Source organism: Aquarana catesbeiana, linkage group LG04 (assembly GCF_042186555.1).
Source record: "Aquarana catesbeiana isolate 2022-GZ linkage group LG04, ASM4218655v1, whole genome shotgun sequence".
In the NCBI taxonomy this organism is placed as follows: Eukaryota; Metazoa; Chordata; class Amphibia; order Anura; family Ranidae; genus Aquarana; species Aquarana catesbeiana.
In genome coordinates, this window is record NC_133327.1 from 245,798,260 (window position 1) to 245,815,282 (window position 17,023).

The window sequence follows — 17,023 nt, forward strand, 5'->3', positions numbered from 1 at the left end:
TGCGACCTGCTGTGAGTTCCCGCTGCAAGCCTGCCGGAAGCTCAACCATGCCATACGTCCCAGGTCTGGCCCAGTACAAGTGGAGTGCTTCCTTAACCTCAGCTGAACTACGTTGCATGGCTACCGCTCCTGATCTGATGGTTCTTCTGTTTTCTCTGAATCGCATCTTCTGCTGCAAGTTGCTGGGCCTACACCTACAGGCACCTGTGTTCCTTGTGTCCCTCAGCTCCCTCTGTTTCACTCTCAATGGGACCTGGGTTGGAGATACAAGCGAGGCTGACCTCGTCATTTCAGTCTCCCTTCAGGTACGTGACAGCTTCAGAGCTTTTTTGGTTGGCCACACCTGATTGTGAGAGTGAGATTAATGGTGATCTGGTTAATAAAAAATTAGATTTTTGTGATTGTGATTAAACAGTGGATAAACATCCAACTGGGATTGGTCCCAAAGAAAATAATGATCCTGTTTGCTGTTTAAAATCTATGCTATACAAAATAAAACATTTTAAATTCTGAACTATTTAATTTCATTGTGGCCAGTGACTGGTTACTAAATCTCTTAAGTGGTCCGCACTATTCAAAAGGTTATGCACCCCTGCCTGAACCAACACTGTTGAAAATACCTGTGGTTCTTTTTTTTGTGTCTTGTTACATTATCCATGCTAACCACCATGTTGGGGTTTTTTTTGTATGTCCTGCTGTCTCAAGTGATTTGAAAACATTGTCAAACACTGTGAAGGGTCTACGTTTTGGTCAGTTACAAAATAAAGGATCCTTTTGCCTTTTGCTAATAAAAGATGGTATTCCATAGTCAAATTATCTATCTTACATTCTAACCATGTTAAGCTAGCAGTTTCCATTTTGCAACAGGTTCCGACTTCATAAACAATCATAGGTCAAACTGCCCTATGAATTAGTCAGCAGGAACACACATTGGCTTATTTCAGGAATTGTTTTGACATTATGATAAGAAAAGAAAAAAAACAGTTTCCCCGCCCTCTGGAAACTGCTTGTTCAGATCCTGGTAATATTTTTACTTACTGTTGTAAGATTTTAAATGAGTCAGTTCAGTGCCTGCGTGATCAATAAACTGGGTGGATGCTTCACAGATTGCAGTTAAAATGGTACGTCATTTTCAACCTTTTCCCATGTTATACTATGTTTTGATTAGGCAGATGTTTTTTTTTTGTTAACAAATTAACAATTCTATAATCGATTTAAGTGCTGTTTGCTTTATTTTATTTATGTCAGTTTACCAGTGTCTTTGGCTGTTAACATAATACTTGAACACTAGCATTTGGTGTCAAACCTACTGCATCTAATGAATCGATAAAACAATTCATCCTAAATTTAAGTAAGAAAAATATTTGTCAAAAAATTTCGGAAACCTCAACAGCAGCTCATCAGAATTTTTATTCAATGTTTCTCCAAAATAAATGGTGAAATCTGATAAGTTCTTAAGCTACAACTCCTCTTCCCTGCATATTTCTAATTCTCAGTTTTAATGTTATGTTGCTCAGTAAAAGTCCCTGAAGCAGACATTTTTTGCATGCACAGTATTAGTATTTGGGCTCTTAACATGAATGCAAACCAATCAGAACATAACAAGCTATTTTAAACTGGGAATCAATAAAAGATGAGTGATTACTGGTGCAGCACTGAGCCTGGCAGGCAGAAGAGACAGATTTTGGTGGCTGCAGGAGGCATCTGTGTATTTTCAGGTCAGCTCTGCACTCTCCAACAAGCTTCTCTCCAGGGCCGATCCTAGGGTCACCGGCGCCTGGGTGCAGAAATATTTTTGGCGCCCCCACATGGGCGTGGTCATCTTACCAACTCCTCCCCTTTACAAATGTTTCTATGGCAACGACTCAAACACAGAGATGCTCCCCTAAGAAGTCTTTGTTACCCTGGGATCCTCCTGTGATCTTTTAATAAAGAAAATACAGGAAGAGAGTACACTAATGAGACCTGGAGGGGGGTCTCTCTGATGCACACAGAGAGGGCTTCTGTTAGAGAGTCTGTTAGAAAGAGCCCCCAGACATAGTACAGGAGATGGTCAGAGACTGCAGACATAGTACAGGAGATGATCAGAGACTGCAGATATAATACAGGAGATGGTCAGAGACTGCAGACATAGTACAGGAGATGATCAGAGACTGCAGATATAATACAGGAGATGGTCAGAGACTGCAGACATAATACAGGAGATGGTCAGAGACTGCAGCCAAAGTACAGGAGATGATCAGAGACTGCAGACAGGATATAAGAGATGATCAGAGACTGCAGACATGGTACAGGACAGGGCCGATCCTAGGGTCACCGGCGCCTGGGTGCAGAAATATTTTTGGCGCCCCCACATGGGCGTGGTCATCTTACCAACTCCTCCCCTTTACAAATGTTTCTATGGCAACGACTCAAACACAGAGATGCTCCCCTAAGAAGTCTTTGTTACCCTGGGATCCTCCTGTGATCTTTTAATAAAGAAAATACAGGAAGAGAGTACACTAATGAGACCTGGAGGGGGGTCTCTCTGATGCACACAGAGAGGGCTTCTGTTAGAGAGTCTGTTAGAAAGAGCCCCCAGACATAGTACAGGAGATGGTCAGAGACTGCAGACATAGTACAGGAGATGATCAGAGACTGCAGATATAATACAGGAGATGGTCAGAGACTGCAGACATAGTACAGGAGATGATCAGAGACTGCAGATATAATACAGGAGATGGTCAGAGACTGCAGACATAATACAGGAGATGGTCAGAGACTGCAGCCAAAGTACAGGAGATGATCAGAGACTGCAGACAGGATATAAGAGATGATCAGAGACTGCAGACATGGTACAGGAGATGGTCAGAGACTGCAGACATAATACAGGAGATGATCAGAGACTGGGGACATAGTACAGGAGATGATCAGAGACTGCAGACATAGTACAGGAGATGATCAGAGACTGCAGACATAGTACAGGAGATGATCAGAGACTGCAGACATAGTACAGGAGATGATCAGAGACTGCAGACATAGTACAGGAGATGATCAGAGACTGCAGACATACTACAGGAGATGATCAGAGACTGCAGACATAGTACAGGAGATGGTCAGAGACTGCAGACATAGTACAGGAGATGATCAGAGACTGCAGACAGGATATAAGAGATGATCAGAGACTGCAGACATAGTACAGGAGATGATCAGAGACTGCAGACATAGTACAGGAGATGATCAGAGACTGCAGACATAGTACAGGAGATGATCAGAGACTGCAGACAGGATATAAGAGATGATCAGAGACTGCAGACATAGTACAGGAGATGGTCAGAGACTGCAGACATAGTACAGGAGATGATCAGAGACTGCAGACAGGATATAAGAGATGATCAGAGACTGCAGACATAATACAGGAGATGATCAGAGACTGCAGACATAGTACAGGAGATGATCAGCGACTGCAGACATACTACAGGAGATGATCAGAGACTGCAGACAGGATATAAGAGATGATCAGAGACTGCAGACATAGTACAGGAGATGGTCAGAGACTGCAGACATAATACAGGAGATGATCAGAGACTGCAGACATAGTACAGGAGATGATCAGAGACTGCAGACATAGTACAGGAGATGATCAGAGACTGCAGACATAGTACATGAGATGATCAGAGACTGCAGACATAGTACAGGAGATGATCAGAGACTGCAGACATAGTACAGGAGATGATCAGAGACTGCAGACATAGTACATGAGATGATCAGAGACTGCAGACATAGTACAGGAGATGATCAGAGACTGCAGACATAATACAGGAGATGATCAGAGACTGCAGACATAGTACAGGAGATGATCAGAGACTGCAGACATAATACAGGAGATGATCAGAGACTGCAGACATAATACAGGAGATGATCAGAGACTGCAGACATATTACAGGAGATGGTCAGAGACTGCAGACATAGTACAGGAGATGATCAGAGACTGCAGACATAGTACAGGAGATGATCAGAGACTGCAGACATACTACAGGAGATGATCAGAGACTGCAGACATACTACAGGAGATGATCAGAGACTGCAGACAGGATATAAGAGATGATCAGAGACTGCAGATATAGTACAGGAGATGGTTAGAGACTGCATACATAATACAGGAGATGATCAGAGACTGCAGACATAGTACAGGAGATGATCAGAGACTGCAGACATAGTACATGAGATGATCAGAGACTGCAGACATAGTACATGAGATGATCAGAGACTGCAGACATAGTACATGAGATGATCATAGACTGCAGACATAGTATAGGAGATGATCAGAGACTGCAGACATAGTACAGGAGATGATCAGAGACTGCAGACATAGTACATGAGATGATCAGAGACTGCAGACATAGTACAGGAGATGATCAGAGACTGCAGACATAATACAGGAGATGATTAGAGACTGCAGACATAATACAGGAGATGATCAGAGACTGCAGACATAATACAGGAGATGATCAGAGACTGCAGACATAGTACAGGAGATGATCAGAGACTGCAGACATAGTACAGGAGATGATCAGAGACCGCAGACATATTACAGGAGATGGTCAGAGACTGCAGACATAGTACAGTAGATGATCAGAGACTGCAGACATAGTACAGGAGATGATCAGAGACTGCAGACATAGTACAGGAGATGGTCAGAGACTGCAGACAGGATATAAGAGATGATCAGAGACTGCAGACATAGTATAGGAGATGATCAGAGACTGTAGACATAGTACAGGAGATGGTCAGAGACTGCAGACATAGTACAGGAGATGGTCAGAGACTGCAGACATAGTACAGGAGATGATCAGAGACTGCAGACATAGTACAGGAGATGATCAGAGACTGCAGACATAGTACAGGAGATGATCAGAGACTGCAGACATAGTACAGGAGATGGTCAGAGACTGCAGACAGGATATAAGAGATGATCAGAGACTGCAGACACAGTACAGGAGATGATCAGAGACTGCAGACATAGTACAGGAGATGATCAGAGACTGCAAACATAATACAGGAGATGATCAGAGACTGCAGACATATTACAGGAGATGGTCAGAGACTGCAGACATAGTACAGGAGATGATCAGAGACTGCAGACATAGTACAGGAGATGATCAGAGACTGCAGACATAATACAGGTGATGGTCAGAGACTGCAGACATAGTACAGGAGATGGTCAGAGACTGCATTTCCTATGGACGTTAGTAAATAATGGCCAATCGACCCTCTCACCTGACCCAGCGATACAGCAACGGTTCCTCTGATCAGGAGTTAACTCACTCTGAATTGCCCGTGGTGACTCCGCTGGATAGCACCCAGATCTGTATTCTGACAATGACTCCATTCCTTTCTCCACCAGGGATGGTGCTAGGCTGTGTGGCTTTCCCTCTGGTGGCGCAGGGCAGCGGGGTTCTCTCTCTGATGGGGTTCCCTCAGCAATGTCCTCTCCCTCTGGAGTCCTGGGTGTACTTCCCTGAAAGCTTTCCCGGACTCCTGGCTCTCTCTCTCCCATTCAGCTGAGCATGCTGTGTGAGCTCCAGTTTCCGTGTTACAGTGGGGCTGCCAGTCCTCGGGACTACATGTCCCACAATCCTCTTCTCTGCTCCTTTTTCTATTCTGTTTCTTCCCTGGGCATATGAAGGCGGGGGAAGATACATAGTGGGCAGCTGTGCTGGCAAGCGCTGCTCACTAGTACAGCAGCGTGCGCGAGAGGGAGAGGGAGGGGGGAGAGGGAGGGGGGAGAGGGGGGAAAGAAGAGCCCGCAGCTGCATTGGCATCACTAGGGTTGGGGTCACTCCCCCTTCCACCAACTATAGTCGCCCCTCAGTACAGACCCCCCTCCACTAAGTATAGACCCCCTCCATCAGTGAAGAACCCGCACTAAGTATAAACCCCTCCCTCAGTACAGACCTTCCTCAGTACAGACCCCCCCCAGGAAAACCCCCCTCCATTAGTACAGACCCCCCCAGGACAGACCCCCCTGCATTAGTACAGACCCCCCCAGGACAGACCCCCCTCCATTAGTACAGACCCCCCGGGACAGACCCCACCTCCATTAGTACAGACCCCCCTCCATTAGTACAGACCCCCCAGGACAGACCCCTCCTTCATTAGTACAGACCCCCCTCTATTAGTACAGACCCCCCATTAGTACAGACCCCCCAGGACAGACCCCCCCTCAATTAGTACAGACCCCCCAGGACAGACCCCCCTCCATTAGTACAGACCCCCCTCCATTAGTACAGACCCCCCAAGACAGACCCCCCTCAATTAGTATAGACCCCCCAGGACAGACCCCCCTCCATTAGTACAGACCCCCCAGGACAGACCCCGCCTCCATTACTACAGACCCCCCAGGACAGACCCCCTCCATTAGTATAGACCCCCCCAGGACAGACCCCCCTCCATTAGTACAGACCCCCCAGGACAGACCCCCCTCCATTAGTATAGACCCCCCCAGGACAGACACCCCTCCATTAGTACAGACCCCCCCTCCATTACTACAGACCGACCAGGACAGACCCCCTCTCCATTACTACAGACCCCCCAAGACAGACCCCTTCTCCATTACTACAGACCCCCCAGGACAGACCCCCCTCCATTACTACAGACCCCCCAGGACAGACCCCCCCTCCATTACTACAGACCCCCCAGGACAGACCCCCCCTCCATTACTACAGACCCCCCAGGACAGACCCTCCCTCCATTACTACAGACCCCCCAGGACAGACCCTCCCTCCATTAGTACAGACCCCCCTCTATTAGTAATGACCCCCCAGGGCAGACCCCCCTTCTCCATTAGTACAGACCCCCCCCTCCATTAGGGTACAGTACATAAAAACACCCGGGCGGCAGCTGGAGAGGAGAGGACAGTGTGCAGCCGCGCCGCCCGGGTGGAGAACAGAAGTGTACACAGCAGGCAGCAGGAGTGAGAGACACAGAGAGGAGGAGAATGTGTCAGCACGGACCGCTCCTCCCCCCCTCCCCCCGTGCGCGACATCACTCACGGCTGGTCTCTCTCCACACAGAGACCAGCCGCTCTGCCTCCCTTCTCATCTCCGGCTTGAGCAGTTAATACAGCGGCGCCTTTCTTCTTAGAACACCGGCAGAGAGGCGCGCTGGACACAAACAAGAGGAGGAGGAGGAGGGAGGGGAGCACCTCTCTGGCGCTCGGGTGCACTGCACCCCGTGCACCCCGTCTAGGACCGGCCCTGCTTCTCTCTTCCATCCACTCCTGCCTGCAACCCAGACTTCACTGCAGTGTCAGTCTCCAGCTTACACAGGCACTCAACAAAAACCTCCAGTTCACATATCACGTCAAGACGTCAATGTCTTGCTCTTCTGTTGGCTTCTGGAATGAGGGTAAATCTGCAAGGCTCCTTCTAGCCAGTTGCAGCTTCTGCCCTGTACTTGTAGGGAAGATGGAGCCTGGTGTGTGTGACTTTGCCCAGGAAATCCAGAGCTGTCTATAAGGCCCTTTACAGATTTACCCCCATTGCAGGAGCTGGCAGGAGTGGAGGACAGTGCCCTCTTCTTGGGCTGTGACTTCCTATCTGCTCAGATAACCAGAGTCTAGCTATCAGAGGCAGCAGGAGAAAGGCCACAGTCTGGCACTGAGCCATAGGCTGGTGTTTGCTAACTACAAGTTCTCTCAACCACAAGTCCTTAATGACCTAATTCTCATACAGTCCCCATGAACAGTGCTTATTTTGGGATATACAGTATATTTTGTGTGGATTGTGCATTATGTTGCACCTCTAAAACAGGGTAAATACAAAACCCTCACAGATCTCAGCGTCCACAGAAGCGATGTGGATGCAGCGATCTCTATAGCTGCACTATTGTATTCTTACCCTCCATCAAAATACACTGATCAGCACTGCAGCCATTGACTGGAAGTGCAGATCGAAAGCTGGTTTTCTTGCATGCCCATTTGACAGAAGCCGGTCAGATGGCTTTTATTGAACAGACAGTGGTACAAACGTAGCCAAAGTCAGCCAGTTCCTCTTCACGTTTAGCAAGTGTAACAAGAACAATATGCACATAGATGTGACCCTCAAAACAAAAGTAGAATATATGACCACCTAAACTTTAACTATAATTTTTTGATGTAACTGAATACCTAAGTAAATACGTACTGTACAGTAGTTGGAAAATGTAAACCTTCGATATACTATGGATATACACTGTACTTCACACATAGGTAAATGATTCTTTTTTTATACACTTGCTCCTTTATGTCTAAATTAAATTTGAATTCTGTCCTATATAACTGAAAACTTTAATAAAATAAGAAAACATGTATGTTATGTATAATATTGCAATGCCTCATTTTTCCTGTCCCAAGCTATTAAAGAATTTTTCAAGAAAATGTTTACAGCCCATGGGAATTCAGGGGGGAACCCTGTCGGGTAAGCTGTAGGGTGCCACAATATTTGTAATAGTGACCCTGCCCTTTACAAGGTGAACCCTCACCTTGTTAAACAACCCATTAAATTTAAAATAGAGATGAAAGGTAAAACTTTTGTGTATATTTTCCCCTTTCTTATAAGTGATCACATACCCTCTGTTTTCAGCTGTATAAGGAGCTCAGAGAGCTGGGGGAGGAGAAATCTCAGCACACTGATCTTCTCAGTTAATGGATGTGCAGGGGTGGGGGGGTCAGGACAAGTTTGCTCATTGGAGGGGAGCAGGTTCAGTTCCCAGCACACCTAGAGAACTGAATACTGTGCTACCTAAGTATAGTCAGTTTGAAATAGGAAAGCAGGGGAACTCATATGATCATCAGGTATTTCACACAAAGGAAGGAATACAAAGAGAACAGGATACTTTTTCATACAAGTACATGGTACAGCAGGTACAGTGCCTTGCAAATGTATTCGCCCCTTGGCTTTTTACCTATTTTGTTACATTACAGCCTTTAGTTCAATGTTTTTTAATCTATTATATGTGATAGAGATCAGAACACAATAGTCTAAGTTGGTGAAGTAAAATTAGAAAAATATATATATAAAAATAATTTTTCAGAAATTAAAAACTTATAATTGGCATGTGCGTATGTATTTACCCCCTTTGTTATGAAGCCCATAAAAAGCTCTGGTGCAACCAATTACCATTTAGAAGTCACACAATTAGTGAAATGATGTCCACCTGTGTGCAATCAAAGTGTCACATGATCTGTCATTACATATACACACCTTTTTGAAAGGCCCCAGAGGTGGCAACACCTAAGCAAGAGGCACCACTAACCAGACACTGCCATGAAGACCAAGGAACTCTCCAAACAAGTAAGGGACAATGTTGTTGAGAAGTACAAGTTCAGGGTTAGGTTATAAAAAAATATCCAAATCTTTGATGATCCCTAGGAGCACCATCAAATCTATCATAACCAAATGGAAAGAACGTGGCACAACAGCAAACCTGCCAAGAGACAGCCACACACCAAAACTCACGGACCAGGCAAGGAGGGCATTAATCAGAGAGGCAGCACAGAGACCTAAGGTAACCCTGGAGGAGCTGCAGAGTTCCACAGCAGAGACTGGAGTATATGTACATAGGACGTCAATAAGCCGTACGCTCCATAAAGTTGTGTTTTATGGCAGAGTGGCCAGAAGAAAGCCATTACTTTCAGCAAAAAACAAAATGGCACATTTTGAGTTTGTGAAAAGGCATGTGGGAGACTCCCAAAATGTATGGAGGAAGGTGCTCTGGTCTGATGAGACTAAAATTTAACTTTTTGGCTATCAAAGAAAACGCTATGTCTGGCGCAAACCCAACACATCTCATCACCCAAAGAACACCATCCCCACAGTGAAACATGGTGGTGGCAGCATCATGCTGTGGAGATGTTTTTCAGCAGTCGGACTGGGAAACTGGTCAGAGTTGAGGGAAAGATGGATGGTGCTAAATACTGGGATATTCTTGAGCAAAACCTGTACCACTCTGTGTGTGATTTGAGGCTAGGACGGAGGTTCACCTTCCAGCAGGACAATGACCCCAAACACACTGCTAAAGCAACACTTGAGTGGTTTAAGGGGAAACATGTAAATGTGTTGCAATGGCCTAGTCAAAACCCAGACCTCAAACACAATCTGTGGTCAGACTTAAAGATTGCTGTTCACAAGCGCAAACCATCCAACTTGAAGGAGCTGGAGCAGTTTTGCAAGGAGGAATGGGCAAAAATCCCAGTGGTAAGATATGGCAAGCTCATAGAGACTTATCCAAAGCGACTTGGAGCTGTGATAGCTACAAAAGGTGGCTCTACAAAGTATTTAGGGGGGTGAATAGTTATGCAATTGACTTTTTCTGTTATTTTGTCCTATTTGTTGTTTGCTTCACAATAAAAAAAAAAAAAACAAAGTTGTGAGCATGTTCTATAAATTAAATGATGCAAATTCTCAAGCAATCCATGTTAATTCCAGGTTGTGAGGCAACAAAACACAAAAAATGTCAAGGGGGGGTGAATATTTTTGCAAGGCACTGTACATACAGTTGTGCTCATAAGTTTACATACCCTGGCAGAATTTATGATTTCTTGGCCATTTTTACAGAGAATATGAATGATAACGCAAAAACTTTTATTTCACTCATGGATAGTGTTTGGCTGAATCAATCAACTGTGTTTACTCTTTTTAAATCATAATGACTAGCCAAATTATTCTGATCAAAAGTTTACATACCCCAGTTCTTAATACCGTGTATTGCCCTCTTTACCATCAATGACAGCTTGAAGTCTTTTGTGGTATTTGTGGATGAGACTCTTTATCTTCTCAGGTGGTAAAGCTGCCCATTCCTCTTGGCAAAAAGCCTCCAGTCTTACATGAACTGCACGTTTGAGATCTCCCCAGAGTGGCTCAATGATACATCCCATGTGCAACTTCCTGGCTGATGAATGCAAATGTTCCTCCAGTATTTTTTGATAACATACTGCATTCATCTTGCCATCAATTTTGACCAAATTTCCTGTGCCTTTGTGGCTCACACATCCCCAAAACATCAGCGATCCACCTCCGTGATGAAACAGCCTTTCATCATAGGCCTTGATGACTCCTCTCCAAATGTAGCATTTGTGGTTGTGGCCAAAAAGCTCAGTTTTGGTCTCATCACTCCAAATGACTTTGTGCCAGAAGGTTTGAGGCTCGTCTCTGTGCTGTTTGGCATATTGTAAGTGGGATACTTTGTGGCATTTGCGTAGTAATGGCTTACCTCTGGGGACTCGAGCATGCAGCCCATCTTTCTTCAAGTGCCTCCTTATTTTGCATCTTGAAACAGCCACACCACATGTTTTCAGAGAGTTATGTATTTCACCCGAAGTTATTTGTAGGTTTTTCTTTGCATTCCGAACAATTTTCCTGGCAGTTGTGGCTGAAATTTTAGTTGGTCTACCTGGTCTACCTTGGATATCTTTTTATATCCCTTTCCTGTTTTATACAGTTCAACTACCTTTTCCCACAGATCCCTCAACAATTCTTTTGCTTTCTCCATGACTCAGAATCCAGAAACATCAGTGCAGCACTGGATGAAAGATGCAAGGGTCTGTCAGGAGTCCAGAAACTCATTGACCTTTTATACACACACACACTTATTATAAGCAAACAGATCACAGGTGAGGATGGTTACCTTTATTAGCCATCCAAACCCTTTTGTGTCAATGTGCATGTTATCAGGCCAAAATCACCAGGGTATGTAAACTTTTGATCAGGGTAATTTGGGTAGTTTCTGTTGCCATTATGATTTAAAAAGAGTAAACACAGTTGATTGATAATAAATGGCTTCAGTCAAACACTAACCATGAGTGAAAGAAATGTTTTTGTGTTATTGTTCATATTCTCTGAAAAATGGTCAAGAAATAATAAATTCTGCCAGGGTATGTAAACTTATGAGCACAACTGTATCAGGAATATGAAATGTTGAGTCTTGAGTTTCTTAGTCCTTTTAAAAGTTTGCCTTTGTTAGCCAGAAAACCCTTTGTTTGTCTATTAAATTTCACTTTTTCACTTTGCTACTAGAGGCACGACTTCAAATACACATTTTACATTTCCCCTGTCCAATGAGAGTGCAGTCTTTGGCCATTAAGGCACTCATTGGACAGAGAGGTGGCAGTTGGTGGGGCTTAGTGCTTAAGTCAGCAAAGGTAGGTCCCTAGTCATAGGCTGAAAATGCTTTCAGACAGGCACACAGAGGAAAATTAGCTGGCTAACATGTAGAGTGTAATACACATAGCTTGCATCATAAATAATTGGGGACATTCCCTTTTTAATAGAGGAAAGATTTTTCACCTCAAAATTGCCTAATTTTTATTGAGTTTTATTGAAGCATGTTTTTATTATAAATAATTGTATATGACCTGTCCTAAATTATAGTTTCATTTTTTTTAGTGCTTCACTAAAGAAGTACTGTGGTGCAAGTTTGTAAAGCTAGTGTATAATTTATGTGCAATAAATTAACCCAAATATTTATTCTGTGCATCTATTTTAGGTAGAAAACACGCTGTCGAGAGTCCTTTTTCTATGTGGATTGCTTGTCGCCTTTTCACAGTTTGCATTGGGTTGTCCATCTAAGTGTAACTGCTTTAATGAAGTTAAAGTTTTTTGCTCTGGTGATGCAGTTATGCAGATCCCTATCGATATTCCCACCAATGTCACCGAACTTGTGTTTTTGGAAACATCCGTAGATACGTTGACAAGTGCGGGCTTTGCAAGATATAGAAGTTTAAGAAAGTTAATTTTTATCAGCAACTTTATAAATAATATCAACCCAAATGCATTTAAGGGGCTGCTTCATTTAACCAACTTAGAAATTTCAGCTAATCCTCTCTCAGAACTGAAACCTGGGATGCTAAATGAACTCACAGAACTTCGAAAACTTACCATCACACACAATGCCATAAAAACTGTCCCTTGTGTATTCTTTGAAAAGACCACACAACTAGAAATACTTGCATTACAAGGTAACAATATATCACACCTTTGTTCCTTACTGTTCAATCAGCTGGTGAACCTACAAGAACTTAATCTTGGTTCTAATGACATTGTAAAATTGTCTACCGATCTTTTTAAGCCACTTGTAAACTTGCGTATTCTCCATCTCAACAACAACCGCATAACTGAAATCAGTCACGGTACCTTTGATATGTTAACAAACCTTACTGAGATAACACTAAATGGAAATCATTTAAGCAAGATTTACCAATCCGTTTTTGGAAAATTGACATCCTTAAAGAAGTTAACCCTCAGTTCCAACTCAATAAAACATCTAGATTTTAATCCATTTTCCACATTGCACAACCTAACATGGTTAACTGTTGAGAGAAACCACATTAAATGTCTCCTTTCCGGAGTTTTTGATGATTTGGAAAACTTAATACATCTATCACTAGGTGGGAACCAACTGAAGGGCATTCCTGGACGTATTTTTTCAAGCCTAGACAAACTGCAAACTTTAGTTCTGTCTAAAAACCTAATTGAAAAATTACAGAACACAGCTTTTATTGGTCTTGAGTCTCTCACCCACCTTTACCTTGACCACAACCATCTACGCATTATAGAGAAAAACACATTCAAAAATGTAACTAATCTAGCTGTCATCAGTCTACAGAACAACAGCCTGACCATGCTTGCAGGAGATATATTTGATGAATTATACAACTTAATATCTCTGAACCTTCAAAACAATCACTGGTGGTGTAACTGTTCATTGACTAATTTTAGAAACTGGATAATTGAAAATCAGGATTTAACTCAACTTTCAGGTATGGTTTGCGAGGGGCCACCGCATCTCCAAGGAAAACTGGTGAAGCTTGTGAAAATAAGAGAACTTAATTGTACTCTACCTAGAAATGTTCCCCAGAACCCATCTTTTAAGAGTATAGAGACAGTAGGCACAAAGGACTCTGTTGCTGAGGAACCTGTCATAGACTGCAAAGGTCGTTACTTATATGATGGTAGTATAAATATTTTTTGTGAAGTATTGACATGTAAAGATATTAATGTTAAAGTGTCTATATGGAATATGACCACACCAATCAAACACAGTCATTTCAACACAAAGGGAGAAGTTTTGTGTCCTGCGAACTTAACCTTCACCATTACTACTGTATAATATTTCAGTTCTGTCAGGTTCCAGACCCTAAAAGGATATTTATGTACAAACTTCTATGTGTCTATAAATAAATAATTTTAAAAAATGATATTAGACCCCTTACACATGGGGCGGGCTCCATTGCAGTTCCTCTACTCAGCTGGGAATCTGTCCACTGATCCCTGCTGAGCAGGTGGATGGCTGGTCTGTGTCCACTCTGCTTATGCAGAGCAGACACACACACAGACCACTCTCCTCTGTGGATGGTCAGATGTAAACAGACCACCTGCATGTTTACACCCAACTGCCAATCTGATCTGATCAGCTAGACAGATGGGGAACAGATCTCCATCTGCCTGTTTTTAGCGGATAGGAACGGGTGTCAACGGACACATGTCTGTTGACATCCGTCACTTCATAAAGGAGACTGGAGGGTCTGATTGGGTCCACCTGAAAAACTGACAGGAGGACCGATCGGTCCACCTGTGTGAAAGGGCCCTTAAACCCAAAAGCAAACATTTATTATATTACAGCTTACCAATTCTTATATGTGATGGCTGCATTAGTTTCTGTTTTTTGGCTTTCTTTTCTGTATCTGGCCAGTGAGTCTGTTGATTTTCAACAGAATAAGCGCTTCTGCAGATATAGCAGTTAGAGGGTTGAGACACGTCATTTACCAATAACAGGTACTTACAATGATCAGCTTTTATTTAGCCATGTAAAACCTTTATCCCAAAAGAAAAAAAAACATTTGTTGTAACAGCTTAGCGTTAGCTGGAGTTCACTTTCAATTTGTTAGTGAATATAAATCTAAATCTGCCAGAGCATCTAAAACTCCCCTCCCCCAGATTAACAAAGCTGCTGTCCAAATGTGTACAAAACAATTCTGCGCTGCCCTACACAGAAAAGAAAACAGCAGCTAACACAACCAACAAGGTATTACAAAAGGAAAAAACACAATAAGTATAGCGCTAGCACAATGAATGTCCAATATGTAAAAAACGTATTAAATTAATACTTCCAAGGGTAAACCAAAAAAGGCATCCGTATGTATTAAGTAAGGAGTCTTTCAAGAGACTGAACACTTCAAGAAGACATCTGAGATGAAAATAAACACACCACCACCTGAAGATGAAGAGGCTTACCAGATGGGATGGACCCAAAGGGCATACGCCGAGTTGGGTCAGATAGGGCTTAGGTGGTGAGTGACTCTGGACGACCTGGAGAGATGATACTGGTGGAAAAACCGGCTTGATGCTGTATCCCTCTGAAAGGTGGATGCCAAAACCAGGGGGACGATGTAGATGGAACAAGCCAGGCGGTATCGTGTCCCTTTCAGGAGCCGCTGTAAAGATGTGGGTGCGAAGTGGGGGTGGAGTCTAACACCACGCTCTCTCACTCATCGCGTCCCTGGTTGCTAGGAGACCAGACAGTTCCATTCACTGTCTATGGCTGGCATCGGCACCGGTGGGTTGGAGAGAGAGCGCAGCCACAGAGCCACAGACAGGGCAGTGTGACCCGGGCGGCTGCTGCAGGACATTGGCCACTGGAGCGGGGAAGAAAAGTGGCCGGGAGAACACAGCCCACGACTGCTGGATGTCTTCTTGAAGTGTTCAGTCTCTTGAAAGACTCCTTACTTAATACATACGGATGCCTTTTTTGGTTTACCTTTGGAAGTATTAATTTAATACGTTTTTTACATATTGGACATTCATTTTGCTAGCGCTACACTTGTGTTTTTTCCTGCTGTCCAAATGTGCCACCTGTGCTCCTTCATCTAGAGTGGGGGCACTCTAATACAGAAGGTGTGGTACTGGCCAGATCACCAGGAGAAAATAAAGGAGAAAAAGCCTAATAAAAAAGAAAACTAATGCAGCCACCACATCTAATGACTGGTAAGCTGCAATGTATTACATTTTTGGTTTTGGGTTTAGAACTGCTTTAAAGGCCAAGCTACAGCCCGGAACTTAGGGAGCAAATTAATTTTCCTAACTCAATGAACTGTTTTTTGTAAATTAGTGAAATATTAAAGTGTATACATTTTATTATTGTATTTGACTCAAATTACCCTAGGTTCAAGTATTGACTTTCTGGATGTCATAGAATTCTATTTTCTTTTTTTTTTTTTTTTTTTAGATCAGTTTATGCATACCACAGTTGAAATATACAAATACATGTACTAATCTCATCAAAAAGACATTAGCTATTTAACAAGTTTTATAAAAGCAACTCACACAGAAGCGTATATACCATGCAAGATTTAATGTTTTCTAATTATTAAAGCAATTACTATTGTAGCTGTATTAATGGACTGATCAATACATACTTTTCTACCCCCACGCTTCAAGGAGAGTCAGCTTCCTTCCTTCCTTTGTTAGATTTAATTCATGATTGTGCAAAACTGTCTTGAACATGAAGCCTTGACTTGGAGTTGTACTCTATTACGAATAATAGATTAGGAACTAAGCAACAGTATTGAAAGAATCAAAGATTGGTGTTGCGCTCCACAGTAAATAAGTATAAAGTGCTAAAATAGATAACAGTGTGTGTTTGTTCCAATACCAAACTGACATATATAGAAACAAATCCAATACTTCTATAAAAGTTATCATGCAATGATGACAAATGAAGTGACAGTAGTGTATGATCAAAACAGCATGCTGCAATAAAAGTCCATATATATAAAATTGCAAATAGTGCAAATGGATCACAGTCCAGAAGTGATAAGATCTTCCAACTGACAAAAGGTGCAAATGTGCAAACCATAAAGTGCTGACAAGCATCAACAGGTGGCGTGGTAACTTTTATGCCGTGAATCTTCAGTGTAACATGACACCCGCAGGTGTACTAACTTCTTACCTTACTGCTGTAAGGTAAGCAGTAGACATGTGCAATTAAATAAATTCATACATTCGAG

At 43.0% G+C, this 17,023-nt stretch overlaps 1 protein-coding gene across 1 annotated transcript; it reads left to right on the forward strand.

Moving 5' to 3' along the window:
• Positions 1-1,012: 1,012 nt before the first annotated feature.
• Positions 1,013-16,409, forward strand: LOC141139833 (uncharacterized). The gene is made up of 2 exons (XM_073626354.1): positions 1,013-1,121; positions 12,505-16,409. Exons 1-2 carry the CDS (start codon positions 1,119-1,121, stop codon positions 14,125-14,127), a joined length of 1,626 nt encoding a protein of 541 aa, XP_073482455.1. The 5' UTR covers positions 1,013-1,118; the 3' UTR covers positions 14,128-16,409.
• Positions 16,410-17,023: the final 614 nt, after the last annotated feature.